General features: G+C 36.9%; 1 protein-coding gene across 1 annotated transcript; it reads left to right on the plus strand.

Annotated features, from left to right (window-relative positions):
• Positions 1-4,412: 4,412 nt before the first annotated feature.
• Positions 4,413-11,394, plus strand: LOC118348406. Its single transcript, XM_035690006.1, has 7 exons — positions 4,413-4,932; positions 6,611-6,721; positions 7,031-7,081; positions 7,206-7,642; positions 8,345-8,682; positions 10,702-10,782; positions 10,998-11,394. The coding sequence occupies exons 1-7, from the start codon at positions 4,413-4,415 to the stop codon at positions 11,392-11,394; spliced, it is 1,935 nt and encodes a 644-aa protein (XP_035545899.1).
• The last annotated feature ends 8,300 nt before the right edge of the window (positions 11,395-19,694 follow it).

The raw sequence follows: 19,694 nt of genomic DNA on the forward strand, positions 1-19,694 counted from the left end.
TGTTTCAATCTGGTCAATTTTCAGTTTTAGTTTTTTGTCAGTTCATTAGGAGCTGGAGGAGGATCATGACAACATCTAAATCCACTGTACTTTTGTAATTCCGATTTAATGAGTTTAGGCGCTGTTTTTCTTTTCTTAATCAACAATCACGACGTTATTTTAATAAACATATTGTTATTTTAATAAAATTAACTTTATTATAAGAATAACATCTTGTGAGATAAAAAAGAAGAGTAGTATTAATATAATTTTAAAATGTGTAAGTTTCAGATAGTGTTAATATCTTTAAAATATAGTAAAGTCCACCATTAAAAACAACATCCTAAAATTACAAAAATCTTTTCCCAAAATAGAACAAGAGAAAGTCATATTCCTAATATCATATATAGATACCTTTAAATTAAGTACTCCATGCTTTATTAGAAAAAAGGCAAATATATATGGCGGAAAAAGGAAGTGGTTATAACCGTTATTAGATCATGAAAAGCTTGCTAAATTAAAATTATTTTTAAGAAAAATCAACTAATTTAGTGACATTCCTTTAATCGTTTTCGTCATGAATTAGCTATATATATAGTTAGGAATTGAGATCACGTAGACCATATTAATTATGATCATAGTATTGTCATTTTATTGCATGTATTTTTATTCATTGCATTTATTGTAACGAGGTACGTAGTTATTGAATCCCACATCCCTAGCTAATTTTATATTTCTCATACCAATTTAAAGAAATGTTGCTTTCTCGATCGAAACAAAAAAAAAAAAAAATGAGAAGAATAGGAGTTAAATAGTTGCAATACTTTTATAATTTGTTTTTTTTTTCTCCTTGAAGTTGAATCCTATATTACTATAATGCTATAAAAGCGTTAATTTTAGGCATGCAGATCATATCTGAGTTCATGAGTTGCCTTCACTTGGTACTATATATATATATATATATATCTATATTTCTGACGTACGTACGTACGTTCCTTGTGCATGTATATTTAATCCTTGAAAAATTAAAATATATCAAGAAGAAAATAAAGAAAAAATGGCAGCTACGACGGAGGAGAGTACCATGCGTCCCCGACATTAGGATGAAGCTCAGTTACTTAAAGAACTTGTACAATGCTGTGCGAGTCGATAATTTAGAAGAGACAAAACTTATTCTTGAGTCTTTACCCGAGGCACTGAATATGAGAATCACATATAAAAACGAAATGGCTCTTCACATTGTTGTTAAATATGGACATGAGCATATAGTGGAGGAGTTGGTGGATCAAATGTCGAATGAGAGCTTGGCAATGGAAGATAGTGACAGTTTCACAGCTCTAATCTCGGCTGCCGTGCTTGGGAAATGTCGAATGGCTGAGTGCATGCAGCTTCAAAAGTACCCTGACTTGATCAGAATTAAAGATTCCAAACGGAATAGTCTTCCGGTTGCTTGGGCTATTGAATTCCTGCAAATAGAAAGGGCGCGCCGTTTGTATGATCTTACTCACGAAGAATATTTGATTCCACAAGATAAAATTAAATTACCTTGCGCGTTTCCCCCTTAGTCATTTCCCTCTGTCTCCCCCCCCCCCCCCCCCCCCCCCCCCCAACTATGCATTGGGTACCTACTGCTACACAAGATCCTGTCACACTCATAACGGGCCACCGCCACCTCACCTTGACGGCACCCCTCCTTTCTCTCCCCAACACTAATATCTCCGACCACCTCACTCTCTCTTCTTCTCTCTTCTCGATTTCTGAGACAAGAAATGGTGCTCAAGCACTACCTAGCACGTCATGGCTTGCCGCTTCTCCTGAGCCCCTTTCTCTCATTAAGTTTTAGTTTAGTGCCTCGAGGCTGCCCTCTTCTTCCTTGTTTGTTTCATACAACTCCATGACAGCCTTTCCCTGCCATCATAAGCCTGAAGATTCCATCACTATAACCACCACGACCACCCCTCTCAACTTCCACGTTAACAGATTTGGCTTACCATTTCCTAATAGACTGTATACTCAATTTATATTATGTTTTACAATATCTTTTATTTGATATGATCCTCCTTGTATAATGTTTCAGTGGGGAATATGTCAGATATGTTGGTAGAGAGCCAGGCTGAAGATCTGCAGCATGCACTTGCACTCTCTCTATCAATAGAACAAAGTCAAAAGGGAAAAAATGTGATTGGTAAGTGATGTGCCTTTCAAATGCTTGCAAATGCTCTGCCATTGTATTCTTTCTATAAGTTCATGGTATTGCATCATTAATGCAATCTGGTGCTCATTTCAAATTTTTCTAGATGTTACAATTTTTTTTTGCATGGTTTCATAGAAATAAGTTATGACTCACAGATACACCTCAGGGCATCTTTGCTAGTTGGTTTTATTTTCAAACCTTCTATTTTATTCTGTGATTTGGCTTGATTTAATGAATGTGGCCCTAGACTTTTATAGTCATGTTCATGCTACATACTAACATGATTAATACAAATTTTGCGGCGACACTTATCGAGTTTCTATCATGTTGTTGTCTCTCCGTTTAATGTCGTATTGTTCTTAATCCATGTTCCTCTTTTTAATACAAAGATAATTTTGGTTGTGAGCCTTGTTTGGGATTAGTGTATCAAGAGTTATATATAATTTGAAAAATGAAAAAAGTTTTATTATATGGTTATAAGTAGTTCCTTATAAAAAACAAATATGGTTATAAGTAGTTTGGAATGAAGGGATTTTCGGTAATTTGCAGAGACAACACTGCACTCTGATTTGAAAGATAATCTGCTCGAAGGACCACTTCCTAAAAGCCTCGAAAATTTGTAAGACTTAGAACACTCTTTTTTTTCTTAATTCAAATGATTGAAATAAAAGCCTATATAATTTGTCATTTTCATATGTCAAGCTTCTTGGATAATCTGGACTGTGAAAGCATTGATTTAAGTAGTACATTTGGGAAGTGTATTATGACGGTCTTGCATTGGTACTAAGTGCCATATGGTTGTGTATGGATACTGGGTCCAATATTAATTGTGTTGGCTGGAACTAGACTTCGTAAATAAATAAAGGGAGTCTCTATTGTCATTCTTTTGGGACTAACATGTCATATTCATGTTAAATCAGCACCTCACTAGTGATCCTGTCTAGGTTTGGCTTTGCTTGTCAAAATTTGCTTGTAGGAGTAAATATTAAGACATCTTTATACTGCTTCCTTTTGACTTCTTGTATATAATAGAAGTCCAGTCAGTTCTTACCATTAAAATTCGTAATTTAAAGATTGGGGAATTAGAATAATGTTCTTATGATGCATCCCGAACCATCTGATGCACATATTCTAATGATATTTTTTTTCAAATGAAAACCTATATTTATATAAACTAAAGAATACCAACAGTATATAAGTGAAATTATCTATATTATAATGATAGCACAGTTAGTGTTAAATAACATAATTGTCTATATTTTGACAGTGATATGATTTGTTTTTCCTTTTTTATTAAGACACACATGTGACCTTAAGGATCCATTATGGAGTGCAACAGTAAAATTCTCGGGTTGTCGGGTGCAAGTGCATAAGATCATCTTATTCTTATAATAAATTTATTATAAGAATAACATCTTGTGAGGTAAAAAAGAAGACTAGTATTAGATACAGTTTTAGGATGTGTTAGTTCCGGATAGTATTGTCTTTAAAATATAGTGGAGTTCACCATTTAAAAGAACGCCCTAAAATTGCAAAAATCTTTTCCCAAAATTGAACAAGAGAAAGTCATATTCATATATAAATACCTTTAAATTAAGTACTCCATGCTTTATTAGAAAAGGCATATATATGGCGGAAAAAGGAAGTGGTTATAACCGTTATTAGATCATGAAAAGCTTGCTAAATTAAAATTATTTTTAAGAAAAATCAACTAATTTAGTGACATTCCTTTAATCGTTTTCGTCAATTAGCTATGTATATAGTTAGGAATTGAGATCACGTAGACCATATTAATTGTGATCATAGTATTGTCATTTTATTGTATTTTTATTCATTGCATTTATTGTAACGAGGTACGTAGTTATTGAATCCCACATCCCTAGCTAATTTTATATTTCTCATATTAATTTAAAGAAATGTTGCTTTCTCGAAACAAAAAAAAAATGAGAAGAATAGGAATTAAATAGTGCAATACTTGTATAATTTGTTTTTTTTTTTTTTTTTTTTCCTACTTGAAGTTTGAATCCTATATTAATATAATGCTATAAAAACGTTAATTTTAGGCATGCAGATCATATCTGAGTTCATGAGTTGCCTTCACTTGGTACTATATATATATATAATATTTCTGACGTACGTACGTTCCTTGTGCATATATATTTTTAATCCTTGAAATTTTAAAATATATCGGGGAGAAAATAAAGAAGAAGTGGCAGCTACGTCGGAGGAGAGTAGTACCATGCGTCCCCCACATCGGGATGAACATGATCAGTTATTTGAGAACTTGTACAAAGTTGTGCGAGTCGGTAATTTGGAAGAGACAAAACGCATTCTCGAGTCTCTACCTGAGACAATTTTGAATAACAGATTCACAGATAAAAACCAAACGGCTCTTCACATTGCTGTTTTATATGGACATGAGCATATAGTGGAGGAGTTGGTGAATAAAATTTCCAATGAGGGCTTGGCAATGCATGATTGTGACGGTTTCACAGCTCTAATCTCGGCTGCCGTGCTTGGGAAATGTCGAATGGCTGAGTGCATGCTTCAAAAGTACCCTGACTTGATCAGTATTAGAGATTCCAAACGTAATAGGCTTCCGGTTGCTTGGGCTATTGAATTCCGGCAAAGAGAAATGGCGCGCCGTTTGTATAATCTTACTCGTGAAGAAGATATGATTCCACAGGATAATGATCAGGAGATTCAATACACCAATACTGCTACGCTTATTAACAATGCTATCTACATCGGAGCTTTGGGTAAGAACTCGTGTTTTACTATCTGGTAATAGAAATGCTTGATGAAATCTTATACAAGAAATTATGTCTTTATGTTGTAGTTTAATGTGATCTATTAGATTGTAAAACTATTTTTTATTGTAAATTAAAATTCACTCATTACATTATGCCACCTCAATATATAGACTTTATTTTTCACAAAAGTTTTAAATACAGTCACTTTTATATACTTTTTGCACATTTCACCTCAATGTGATTGGTTGCGTCACTTTTTTTTAATATAAAATAACTTCTATGGCTAGTCACATGCACAAAAAATATGCAAAAATAATTATATATAAAAAAAACTTTTTTTTATACGACTTACAATATTTTATGTGTAAATTTAAAACTTCAAACCCATTAATTGCATGCTGTTATTTTCTTGCCATATATTTCATTTGAAATCTTGGTAATATAAATATAATAATGGAAAATGTTACTATGCCTCTAATTTATATTACTCATTTTGTCATATTGACGTGATACTATAATGTGACGCTACGTGACCTTTTAAAAATATTTTTAAAAATATATATTCAAAATAAAATAACATCTGATAAAAATTCAAAAAATAAAGACTAAAATTTTAAATTGTCTCTATATTTTTATATCTGTGTTTTTAACATGGCATGTGGCACCACATTATAGTTAAAAGGAATAGGGTGAGTGATTTAAATTATTATTATTATTATTATTTTTTATGGATAGTGGTACAAATTATGAAACATAGTAATATTGTACTATAATAATTCTTCTTTGACCATTTCTATGTTATATACATGATACACCTGGTACGTATACGAACGACAAAATAGACATTGCTTTGGGATTAATCCAACGCTGCCCACGTGCGGCACTGACTACTGGCAGCTACGAAATCCGTGTTATGAACGAAGGATCCGGCCCGTTTGAAGCACACATCGGCAAAGAGTCTCCCATCTATGCATTGGCCAATGTGCGTCAATCCTTCTCAAGTGAAAATGAGCTTGGATTTTGGAAAAAATGCATCTACAACTGTAATATTACCACTCTCTCCTTTAATTCTCTTGCTTTATATTGTACATTTTGTAATATTATTCAATATTAATGGCCTTTTAAAAAAACACCACCAATAATATATATTGGATTACTTTTTCTAATTAGTAATTAAAAAAGAAATCAAGATCCATGAGAATACCTAAAATAATATTCTACTGCAAATTTGGGTTGTGTTTATTAAAAAATTGGGATAAATATATATAAAGCCCCTCAAACTATCACAAAATTAATTTCCAATCACCCCCAAAATTATCAATTCTAACAATATTTGTTCCCTCAAATTATGAAAAATTAGCAACCTCCCCCGGCCCCTCCATAAAAAATTGGCAGATACCCTTGATAAAACATTAGAAATTTAAAAATAATTTTTGAAAAATTCAAAGATTTAAAAAAAAAATACTAAAAAAACTCAAAACTTAAGAAACATAAAATACTTTTCATTATTTTTTAAAATAAATAATTTTATCTTAAAAGATATTTATTCGAGCAAATATTAATTATTTGAAATTTATTATTTTTATTTGATAGGATTATTTGATTATTCAAAACCTATAATATATATTAAAAGTTTTACAATGTTGTTAATTAATAGATTTGTTAACTTTTTCTTGCTAAAAAGGTATGCGCACTCCGTCATCGGCTCCAGCTCCGATCAGTGAGACTCGTTTGAACGTTTCAAACAGAGAGCAACGCCAAAGCAATATTCACGAAGATCAAAATAACAGATCAGGTATGCTAATTTTGCCTTGGCTTACTTTCCAGTTTTTCTTAATTTTGTGATAATGATCTCTATTACTAAATTCGGAATTATTGTCAAAATTGATACTTTGAGGAGTGTGATTGTAAATTGGGTGGAAGTTTGTGTATTTTCTCCTATAAATATAAAGCACAATTTATGGTATTTACAATCTTATATAAATGAATTTAAAGACAAATAACTATTAATTATTTAGACAAAATCTTATTTGTTATCGGTGTAGCTTTATATGATGACCAAGAAATATTTTGCTTATAGCTTAATTTGTTTTTTTCTTTGCAGTACTGTCAGCAACGTTTCGCTATATAGTTTCAGGAGTCCTTAACTTATGTGGTATACCCTCTACACTCCATCAAAATCATTGACTGATTTTTTAAAATTTTTTATTATTAATTATTTATAATTCATGATCTAGTACTTAACTAGCTAATTGAAAATGTCTCGATAATTGTCGAAGGAATCACGCAGTTGATGGAAATGAAGAAGATCCATGTTCAGTACAACGAACTAATTTCTCAAATGTGTAGTGTGATATCAGAATCCAATACTCAACAACGTAAGAAGGGCCAAGTTAATGGTGCCATTCTCAAGGCCGCAGAGAATGGGAATTTTGTATTAGTTTCTAAGATGCTTGAAGCGGATCCACAACTTCTTTGGATCCGAGACGACATCAAAGGGAACAATATATTTATGCTGAGTGTCTTGCATCGTCATGAGAAAATCTTTAGCATTCTATACGGGCTAGATACGATGAAGACCTATTTTACATGTTTACAAGATGTCGATAGAAATAGCATATTACATATGGCAGGGATGATAGATCAAGAATCCACTAGGGTTAATCAAATCCAAGGGACAGCTTTTCAAATGCAAAGAGAGTTACAGTGGTTCAAGGTCATCTCTCTATCTCTCTCTCTCTCTCTCTCTCTCTCTCTCTCTTCCTTTCTTCCTCCCTCCCTCCTATCGCCCTCCATCCATTCCCATGCAAGCGTTCCATGAGAAAGAAACACCATTAATGCCACATTGAACACCTATTACATGCAGTTGAAATATAATTAGTCATAAGTCTTCCAATGCAACATCCAGTTGCAGTCCGGTTCTTCTTCTTCCAAATTGGGACAGTCATGTTGGCATTTCGGTTCTTAAACAATATTATAACACGTAAAGAGCATGAAATAATAGATTGTGAGACCTTTTTTTTATCTTAATATTCAATATTAATGGAGCTGACGATTTTAACATGGACTAGGCTGCGGTAGATTAATCATAATTTGGAAGCAATATTGACCTTATTATATTTACTATTTCTTTTGTGTAATGTTGAAGTTTTAGTCTTTATAATGCTACATATCCAAAGTAAGAGAAAAAATCTTTGCAGTTATTGAATGTGCAAGCACCATGCACTTCTTTCGAAAAAAGTGAGTAAATATATGACTCACATAAAAAAATTATTTTTTTAATAATAAATCTCATTTTTTTTTTAAAAAAGGATGCCATACAGCGCTTGCATAGCCCATCATTATCTCTAGCATTACTCTCCAAGTAAATAGTTTTGGTAGCATTCTTGATCTAACAACTTATTTCTAACAAATGCAGGAGGTAGAGAGAATTGTCTATCCCCAATTTAAGGAAACTACCAACAAATTAGATCGTTTAACTGCTCGACAATTGTTTACAAAGAATCATATAGACATGAAGAAAAAGGGAGAGAAATGGATGAAGGGCACAGCATTGTCATGTACAGTGGTGGGTGCTCTGATTATTACCTCCATGTTCGCTGTAGCTTTTAGGCAGCCTCAAGATGGTAACAACGACCCAAGATTGCTTATGCTCTTTATAATATCCGATGCATTGTCACTTTTTTCTTCCTCAACTTCGGTCTTGATGTTTTTGGGAATACTCACATCACGTTATGCAGAAGAAGATTTTCTTGAGTATTTGCCCAGACAGATAATAATAGGCCTTTTGACCCTCTTTTGCTCTATTGCGACCATGATGATAACCTTTTCTAGTGCTCTTTTAATAACCCAACATGAGCAATTACATATTGTAATTCCTCTCATTTGTTTGGTTAGTGTTCCGGTTACCATCTTTGTATGGATTCAATTCCCAATTCTTAAAGCCATGATCATTTCAACTTATGGACCAAGCATCTTCGACAAGAAAAGAAAAAGTAAATTAATATAATCGATCTATTGTGTAATTATGGTGCTTGCATGCACAGTAGGAGATCATCATTTGTATTTGTTGCAAGAATTATTGGCATATCAACCAAAACTGAAGATTTGTTCCCATTTGTTGGACCTATAATGGATGGCTTTTCAATTTATCTTCCATATATTGTGATTAATTGTGTTCGACCTATATATTATCGTTCATCAATAATTAATTGTGAGATCCCTAGTTTTACATATTTTTATTTATTTTTATTATTATTGATTGTGTTATTTTATTTTATTATTGATATGGTTGATGTGTATTTTACTTTCCTTATTTATCTTTTTTTTTAACCTTATATTTTTAATTTTGGTTCGGCCTTTGTTGTGTAGTGGATTGTGGGTAGTGTTTTGTGTGGGTTTTCCATTTCCGGCCTAGCCCCTTTTGTCCTATGCTGTGCGTTTTGACCAAAGGAGAGAAAAGCCTAGAACCCCCTACACTTTCCCTAGCGCCACATAACTCCTTTCGAGAGCCGAGTTCATCACACGCTGCGCATGGCTTCTTTCGGCCATGTGCGCACCGTCTGTCATCCCTATCACACACACATTTCTCGACACCGCGAACCCCTCTGTGGTCTGCACACCGCCTGGTGTGCCCTATCGCCGTCGAAGATGGGTTTTGTAATGGGTAGGTCTCTCGGCCTATGTATTTGCCAAACCTCTCCCTCTTCGAAACCATCCCAAAAACACCCTCTCCTCCTCTTAAAATAATGTTTCACGGCTTCCTCTCCTTCCGATCTTCTTTTCCTTAGCTCTTAGGAAAGTTTTCCCTAGCGGTGCTGCACGCTGCTGCCATCCACCACTCTTGGTTGTGTTTCAGTGGCCGTTCGACGACCCCCTTGCCTTCCCCTTCCCATTCCTGACCTCCTCCTCCCATGATTTCACCCCAACCCGTGGGCTAAAACTGGCTCGTTTATTTTCAGAGATGAGATGAGTTGAGATTAAAGTTAGAAAGTTGAATAAAATATTGTTAGAATATATTTTTTAATATTATTTTTATTTTAGGATTTGAAAAAGTTGAATTGTTTATTTTATTTTGTGTGGAGATTTGGGAAAGTTGTAATGATGAGGTGAGATGAGATGAGATGTTTCATGCTCCACCGTGCACCATCATCCTCTGCCGCGAGAATCCCCTCGTCCACCCTCTGTCATGTCAGATCTGCCATCCTTTAATTTTCCTAGTTGTAGATCCCCTTGAATCTGTTCAAATTCGCCCATCACTGTGGACTGCCGCTTTTGCCTTCGTGCTCCACCACGCCCCATCAAGCCAACCCTTTCTTCCTCCCACTAGATTCCCAGAACCGAAACCCCTTTTGTGGAAGAAAATAAAATAAGAAATGAGGGAAGGAGAGGGAGAAGGAGGAGGAAGCCGAGGCCTCGGTGAAAATCGGATCTAGAGTTTTTTATTTTGTGGTGAGAGAGGGTAGAGAATGACGTACATATAACATTCACGTTAAATTTTCACCATTTTTAGTAGTTGACATATCAGTAAGTAAAATTATAAGTATAAATAGCATTTTCTTTATTTAATATATCTTAAAGATCAAGATATCACCATATACAACTACGCTTAAACAGATAAATGAAGTTCAAAGCTAGTAAATACATAGAGGATATGATATTGCATTGAAATAACAATCAGAAATAGATATTACATGGAAGTGGATGTATTTTTACCACACAAGGGGACAAACCTCCGTAATCCTTATTCTCTGACTCAAAATTTTTATCTGACAGTACAAATAATACACCTGGTATACCTGCACATTTGGAAGCATCTGTCCTCAACCTTCGAAATGCATCACAATGGAAATTGTGGTAAAAAAGTAAATTAAATGAAAATACCAACAAGCTAGTTCCCTTGCACTTTCATCATCAAGCACACAACAGAACCCAAAGTTTGACCACCAAGAAACGTGATATATACACATTTCAGCATCCTTCTCAAATTTAAGTGCAGAGGGAGGCGAAGGAATCATTGAAACCGAGGAGGAACTGGAACACCTGTTCATCATTGACTTGCTGCTGTAAAGCTTTGAGGTTAGTGCTTTGTTGGAGATGATCGAGTTCATCCCAAATTTGTTTGATTTGATTATAGTAATCATGAACGGAATTTGTGGTTTGGTGTTGGGAAGAGAGGGTCCGTTTGAGTTGGTAAATTCTGGCATTATTGCCATGACAAAATCGAGAGGAAAGATCAACCCAAACATCACGTGGGTTGGTATGATATTCAAGAGAATTGGTAGGAGAGGGGCTAATAGAATTGAGGATCCAGGTAAGAACTATATCCTTCGTTTGGTTCCATTGGGTGTATTCGGGTGTGTTAGGTTCAGGAGGTTTGAGAGTGTCATCAACAAAACTAAGTTTGTTTTTGGCATTGAGGGCTCAGGTCATGGCTTTTTGCCATTTGGGATAGTTGTCGCCAGTTAGGAGACCATTGACAAGGGTTAAGTTTGGTGAATCTGAGGGATGAATGAGATAAGGGAAAGTGAGGGAAGGGAGAGGTGGGTTGGAGGATTCAGCCATGGCGTTGCAAGACCGAGTTCTAGCTTGATACCATGTTAAGAGAGAAGGGAGACGCGTTTGAATAATTCTGTATATTATTTTTGTATTCTGCTTTACAAAATATATAAATGTACAATGAAACTAATTATGGAAATTTATATATAAGGAAAAGATACTATTGTAACATATGCCTAAAGTGTATCCATAAGCAAGGGGCTGAAGATCGGTGAAAGCTTCCTTGTGGTGGCAGATATAGTGGCTCTCGCCACTATCTACCACCCAATGGAGGCGCCGATTGAGAGGAAAATCAAGGTGAGGGGAGAAGAGATTACCAATGAAGTTGACAAAGGACTCAATCAGAGAGGAAGATGGCGCGAGCAAGCCAAGAAGTTTCTAGTAGAGTTCCGGTGACAAGCCAGGGACCGAACTTGAAGCCGACGGAGCAGCAGTCGTCTGGTTGACATTGGACGGGGGCTGGCCGAGAATCGATGGCTGGGTCTTGGGTCGCGGGTTGCAGCCAGGGGGATAACCCACAAGGGTCCAACAACGATCTCGGGTATGTCCATCTTTGTCGCAAGTCGTGCACTTGAAGGGGGGTTTTGGGTGCCCACCAGATCGGACTGCCATGGCCATGGTTTCCGATGAAGATGGTCGAATGTTGAGCAGCCTTTGTTGCTCTTCTTGAAACAAAATAGAGAAGACTTTGCTTATGGGTGGGAGTGGATCCATGGCTAAGATTTGAGTGTGGAGGGAGGCAAAGGAATCATTGAAACCGAGGAGGAACTGGAACACCTGTTCATCATTGGCTTGCTGCTGTAAAGCTTTGAGGTCAGTGCTTTGTTGGAGATGACCGAGTTCATCCCAAATTTGTTTGATTTGATTGTAGTAATCATGAACGGAATTTGTGGTTTGGTGTAGGGAAGAGAGGGTCCGTTTGAGTTGGTAAATTCTAGCATTATTGCCATGACAAAATCGAGAGGAAAGATCAACCCAAACATCATGTGGGTTGGTATGATATTCAAGAGAATTGGCAAGAGAGGGGCTAATAGAATTGAGGATCCAGGTAAGAACCATATCCTTCGTTTGGTTCCATTGGGTGTATTCGGGTGTGTTAGGTTCAGGAGGTTTGAGAGTGCCATTAACAAAACTAAGTTTGTTTTTGGCATTGAGGGCTAGGGTCATGGCTTTTTTCCATTTGGGAAAGTTGTCGCCAGTTAGGAGACCATTGACAAGGGTTAAGCTTGGTGAATCTAAGGGATGAAGGAGGTAAGGGGAAGGGAGGGAAGGGAGAGGTGGGTTGGAGGATTCAGCCATGGTGTTGCAAGACCGAGTTCTAGCCTGATACCATGTTAAGAGAGAAGGGAGACGTGTTTGAATAATTATGTATATTATTTTTGTATTCTGCTTTACAAAATATATAAATGTACAATGAAACTAATTATGGAAATTTACATATAAGGAAAAGATACTATTGTAACATATGTCTAAAAATAAGAAATTCGTGATTTTGTGCAATCCAAAATTATGGGAAGAGATGATTCTATCAATAGTTAAGAAAAACAAGGTGATCAAAGAAAGAATATCAAATTGATGCTCTGTTCGAAACGTTACAACAAAATGGAACAGGAAAAAACACACTCAAATCTTGATTTCTTACTTCCCCAACACCTTGGTAAGTGCCTGAGCATAATAATCAATCATTTGTGCCTTTGTAACAACTCCAACCCCCGGCTTGTCCATCCGAACAAGCCAGTGACTGGTATTCGCCACAGGAAACAACCGAGTACTTCCTGTTAGTAAGCTGTATAATCCGGGTCGGGCCTAACCGATAAAACCTCAGGTAGACCAACAGGACATTCGCCGCACACAAGTAGCAATGAAAACGTCTTTCACAACTTCTCCCCAAACATAAAATCTGAAGGACCAATATAGTGCAGAATTGAAGCACAACCAGATGATTCATTCTGCTGCAAACTAGAATCATATAAAAGAAAGCGTAAAAGAACAGAAACTTACGTGCGAGCTCGCAGGAAGTATCCTCGTCAATGTCACAGCAAAAGCCGAAGGGGAATCACAAGAAGTATGATATATACACATCTGAGCATCCTTCTCACTGCTCAAACCACAACCAAAGCATAATTCAGACCAAAAGCAAACATTTTTATCTGAAAATTAAAACGAAACATACCCACCTGCCCAATACTCTTGCTAAGGTGTTAACGTAATAGTTAATAACTTCTGGTTTGGAATTGACCCCTTGTGGAGGAGCCTCCATGAGCACTATCCAGTGGTGGTTGTCACTGGGAGTCAGAAATGTCTTTGAAGTTGAAGTTAAAAGACGCACTTGGTGTGGAAGAGAAACATATAAAAGAAATGAAAGAAGAAGAAGAAAAAGAGAGATGAAGGTGGTTTCTTTTGTTCGGCGGATTGGGAAATTTGATGTTTACAGTGGGATTTTGGGGTTGGCTTTTGTGGGCTTTTCTTGGGAATATATGTAATGGACCCAAACTTGACCTATTCGAGAAGTCACTCTCCAGATTGAAGGAAGAGAAGAAGAATGAAGGTGAAGAAGGAAGAGAGAAGTCTGCAACTGAGTGAATTATCCGTTGGGTCTTTTCCCCCCAACTTCTTCTATTTATAGTGTCTGTTTGAACAAAACGACAGTGTTTAAGCAACACTTATTGTGATTCCCGTAAATGAAACGACTGCGTTTACAATTAATAAGAAGAAAAGACATTAAACGGCAACGTTCTATTAAAGACTGAAACTACTTTTACATCATACGACGTCGTGCTTAGTTGCTCACATACAACTAACTACCCTCAACGACCTTCCACTTCTGTCTTATGAACATCAGGCCAGCCTCCCTTCGTACTGCACCTTGCCCACAACACCCTTAACCAGACTGTCATCCTTCCACTCCAGCACCTCTTCCATCCATAACACACCCTCCCCCTTTAAAGCACCTTGCCCACAAGGTGGGGGAATTGCTGACGAAGCTGCCAGTAAGGTTCCCATGTGCAATCTTCCACTCCAGCACCTTCCCATTGGATCAAGACTTCCACCAATGCTCTATTATCTTTCTTGACACTTCTCCTCTCCAAGATCTTCTCAGGCTGAGGCCTTAACTCTCCTTGTAAGTCCACAGGAGGTAAGGAAGAGATAGGTGTAAATTGATCCCCAATCTTTTTCTTCAAAACAGAAACATGAAAAACTGGGTGTATGAGTGAATCTGAAGGTAAGCATAAACGATATGCCACTTTGCCAATTCGATGAGTGATCTGAAATGGGCCAAAATATCGAGGTGAAAGTTTAAGGTTTCTTCTGAGTGCCACAGATTGCTGTCTATAGGGTTGAAGTTTAAGATAAACCAAATCCCCCACAGAAAATTCCCTGTCAATTCTGTGTTTGTCATAATAAAACTTCATTCTATCTTGAGCCAAGGACAAATTGGATTTGAGTGTAAAGAGAATCTGTTCTCGAGTTTGCAAGAGCTGGTCCACTGTCTGATTAGAAGTCAAACCAAGAATATAAGCCTGCAGTTTAGTTGGAGGGACCCCATACACAGCTTCAAATGGAGTCAGCTTTGTGGAAGTATGAAAGCTGGAATTATACCACCACTCAGCTAATGAGAGCCAATCCACCCATAGCTTGGGTTTGTCACCAGAGAAAGACCTCAAAAAATGTTCAAGACATTTGTTGACAGCTTCTGTTTGGCCATCACTTTGAGGGTGATAAGCTGATGAATAAGACAGATTAACTCCCTGCAACTTGAAAAGTTCACTCCAAAAAGAACTAGTAAATGTTGAGCCAGGATCAGAAACAATGGTTTTAGGCAAACCATGTAACTTAAAAACATTATTGAAGAACAGTGAGGCCACTTGAGCAGCTGTAAATGGATGCTTTAAAGGCATAAAATGAGCATATTTTGATAATCTGTCTACTACCACCATAATGACAGAATACCCTTTCGAAATGGGCAAACCTTCAACAAAATTCATTCAAAGATCAGTCCATATTTGGTCAGGAATAGGTAAGGGTTGTAAAAACCCTGCTGGAAGAACATTTTGGATCTTGTTCCTTTGACATATGTCACAGTCCCGAATGAACTGCTTAACATCATGTTTGAGACCAGGCCAATAAAATTCTAGTCTTGCTCTATGCAAACATTTGTGGAAGCCAGAATGGCCAGCAGCAGGACTAGAGTGCAAGTAGTTCAAAATCTGTTGTTTCAAAGGGAAGGAATCTGGCACATAAGTTCTGTCTTTCTTAAACAAAATACCATGCCTCAGTTTGAATGTAGAATGAGAAGTAGGGTCAAGTTGCAATGCAGTGACTAGCTTCTGTGTGTCCTGATCTGTAGCATAAGCTTCTTTCAATTCTGAGAGCCATGTTGGTGTGGGAAATGACAATGCTGCCAACTCTCCAAACTCATACACCTGATCCTTTCGAGACAAGGCATCAGCCACCTTGTTCTCCACCCCTTGCTTATACTCAATAGAAAATTCATAACCAAGAAGCTTAGAAAGCCATCTTTGCTGAGCAACAGTGCCAATCTTCTGCTCAAGCAAATATTTAAGGCTATGGTGATCAGTTTTGATCACAAAAGCACTTCCTAAAAGATATGGCCTCCATTTCTTAACAGCTAGCACTAAGGCTAGAAGTTCTTTCTCATAAGTGGAAAGAGTTAAGTTTTTCCCTTTCAAGGCTTGACTGAAAAAAGCTAAGGGCCTTTAGTCTTGCATCAGAACTGCTCCTATGCCAGTTGCACAAGCATCACACTCAATAACAAATGCTTTGGTGAAGTCAGGCAAGGCAAGAACAGGAGGGCTAGTGACAGCAGCTTTCAATGCATTAAAAGAGTTTGTAGCAGAATCTGTCCACACAAATGCATCTTTTTTCAACAAGGAAGTCAAAGGGGCAGCAATCTGACCATAACCCCTAATGAACTTTCTGTAGTAGCCTGTCAAGCCTAAGAAACCCCTCAATGCCTTTAGATTTTTTGGTATTGGCCAAGTGACCATAGACTCCAATTTTTTTGGATCTGCCCTCACTCCCTCCTTGGAAATCAGATGGCCCAAATATTCAATCTCCTGACATGCAAACTTACACTTTGACTGCTTAGCATAAAGTTGATGGTGCTGTAAGATTTGCAAAACAGTAGAGAGATGATCCAAATGAGAAGACATGTCAATGTTGTAAACCAGTATGTCATCAAAGAAAACAATGACAAACTGTCAAAGAAAACACTAATAGTCTGGCCAAGTTGTACATGTAATTTACATCGAGCAGCAGCCACAGTGTCCACAAAATTATGTGTGCTACCAGTGTCAATTAAAATTATCAACTTCTTCTTGCCAATACAAGCCATAAGTCTTATGGTCTTAGGTCCTCCTCCACCTACCATAGACTGTAATGAAATATAAGCCATCTCAGCTTCAACTTCCACAGGTTCAACAACCAACTCACCAGTAGCATCAACATTTTCTTCACCACTTGACTCACCAAATTCCATACCTTCTAGTAAAAATAACTTTGGCCTTGCACATTTATGACCTGGTTGCCATTTATCATCACAAAAATAGCAAAGGCCTTTTCTATGCCTTTCCACCATCTGAGACTCAGACACCTTATGATAAGGAAGCCTAGGTAAAGGAGAAACTTGTGGTGCTCCTAACAGTGAAGGAGTTTGTCCAGACTTTAACAAATTTGACTCTGGACTAAACTTACTCGAATCAGTAAGTGAATTTCTCCAAGGTCTCCTTATACTCACCACATACTGTTCCTGAATTTTGGCTAAACCAAAGGCATCATTCAAGGATAAAGGATTCAACATCCTAACATGTAATCTGATCTCATCTCGTAGGCCACTCAAAAAATAGCTCAACTTGTTTTTCTCAGACAAGCCTCTAATACGATTGGAAAGGATCTCAAACTCATATTTGTAATTATTAACTGTACTAACCTGCTTGAGTCGAGTAAGTGACTCCATAGGATCATCATACGGAGTAGATCCAAAACGGATCTGAACAGCCTTGATGAAGTCCTCCCAAGAAAGAAAGGTTCCTGCCTCACTAGCATCCTGGAATCAGACCAAGGCTTTATCATCCATGTGGAAAGAAGCAATGAAAATACGTTGGCCAGGAGGAACCTGGTGATACAGGAAGTACTGGTTCGCACGATAGATCCATGGTGATGGATTACCACCACGAAATCTAGGAAAATCCAATTTAATACCCCTGACAAAGCCTCTGTTCACTAGCTCTCTTTGGTTCACGTCCCCTGTGTCATCCTCCATATCTTCATGTATGTGCCTCATGTGTTGATCTTGATTATCTTGACGTCTATTACCATGATCTTCAGAATCGTGACAAGAAATCTTAGAGATTTGTTGTAAAACCTCTTGAATTTTTTTGTCTTGTGTTTCTCTTTCCAATCTCGCCGCCTCTTGTTGCTTCAACAATAAACAAATCGCATCTTCGTTCTGCTTTTGCTGACGTTTTTGTTGTTGCCGTAAGTGATTCATTGAATCTACTATTTGAGCATACGAACGCGTTCCTTCTGCCATGGCTGATACCAACTATAATGGACCCAAACTTGACCTATTCGAGAAGTCACTCTCCAGATTGAAGGAAGAGAAGAAGAATGAAGGTGAAGAAGGAAGAGAGAAGTCTGCAACTGAGTGAATTATCCATTGGGTCTTTTCCCCCCAACTTCTTCTATTTATAGTGTTTGTTTGAACAAAACAACAGTGTTTAAGCAACATTTATTGTGATTCCCGTAAATGAAACGACTACGTTTACAATTAATAAGAAGAAAAGACATTAAACGGCAACGTTCTATTAAAGACTGAAACTACTTTTACATCATACGACATCGTGCTTAGTTGCTCACATACAACTAACTACCCTCAACGACCTTCCACTTCTGTCTTATGAACATCAGGCCAGCCTCCCTTCGTACTGCACCTTGCCCACAACACCCTTAACCAGACTGTCATCCTTCCACTCCAGCACCTCTTCCATCCATAACAATATATGAGGCGTTATGGTTGCTGCTGAGGGGGAGAGAACTTCCATGGCCGCTGTTATGGTAATGGTAAAGCTATCAGCTATTCTGTCTTTTTATCTCCGCAGACGCTGCCCGTCTTTCTGATACTTCTAGGCGCTCGAAACTTGTCGGGTAAATGGCGACACGGCGGTGTTCGAGTCCTTTAAATTCGGGTAGGTTGGCTTCGGGTCGGTTCATATCGGGTTCAACCAATTATTTACTATTTACTATCTTATTCTTCTTTCTTTTTTTTTTGTAGTTGTTCTTATATTCTTTAAAAAAATTTAGAAACATGAAAAATAATTGAATTAATTTTCTCCCTCTTTAACATTCAAAATTTCTAATCAATTCATATCACATTTTTTTCCATCTTAAGATTAAATCAATTCTTTAAGAGAAAAAAAATATTTGCGAATTCAAAACTCTTTCTGAAAAAGATAAATTTTCTCTCGTAAAAAGCCTCTAGATATGATATTCGCCGGAGGAGAATGAGGCATCGGTTGCTTCCTCCTTCTCTCTCTCCTTCTCTCATTTCTCCATCTAACTCACTTTGTCTATCAATGTAGTTCTCTTTTCTTAAGTTAATTTATTTCATTCAAAGTTAAAAAAACAGATTTACAATTTTTCAGCAATTCTCGAGAGACACGTGCAACACAAGGAGACTCTCAAGTCGTAAATCACTTTGAAGATAGTGGCAGTTTTGTAAAATTCACAACGCGTGATCCTCACGTGCCGCTCATAACTGTGCATGGTTCTCACGTGCCACCCCTTTTGGCAAATTTTCTCACCACACGCCAGATCACTGAAATCACCACCATCAAATCTTTCAGATCTGACTTTTGTGGCTAAAAAAATATAAACGTGTTGCCTTCACATGCCATCACAGATTTTGAAGTCTACCGAAGTTGATCCAAACTATAATCTGTCCTTTTTCGCATCTATCTTTCTTCTTTTCTTATTGTTTTCTTTAGTTTTAGTAAAAAAAAGAATTCGTCTCTTGGGCGTTTCTCTGTAGAGGTTGAGTCATATTTTTTTATTAAAGATGAAGTTGAGTCTCTATTTAGGCAGAGTATTATCTCTTAGACATTTGTCTGTCGAAAGTATCAATAATAGTAAAGATCAAACTACTACTAGTGGAGCTCCAAATGCATTAATTGGTTTATGAGATAATGGTT

This window comes from Juglans regia, chromosome 5, assembly GCF_001411555.2.
Source record: "Juglans regia cultivar Chandler chromosome 5, Walnut 2.0, whole genome shotgun sequence".
Lineage (NCBI taxonomy): Eukaryota > Viridiplantae > Streptophyta > Magnoliopsida > Fagales > Juglandaceae > Juglans > Juglans regia.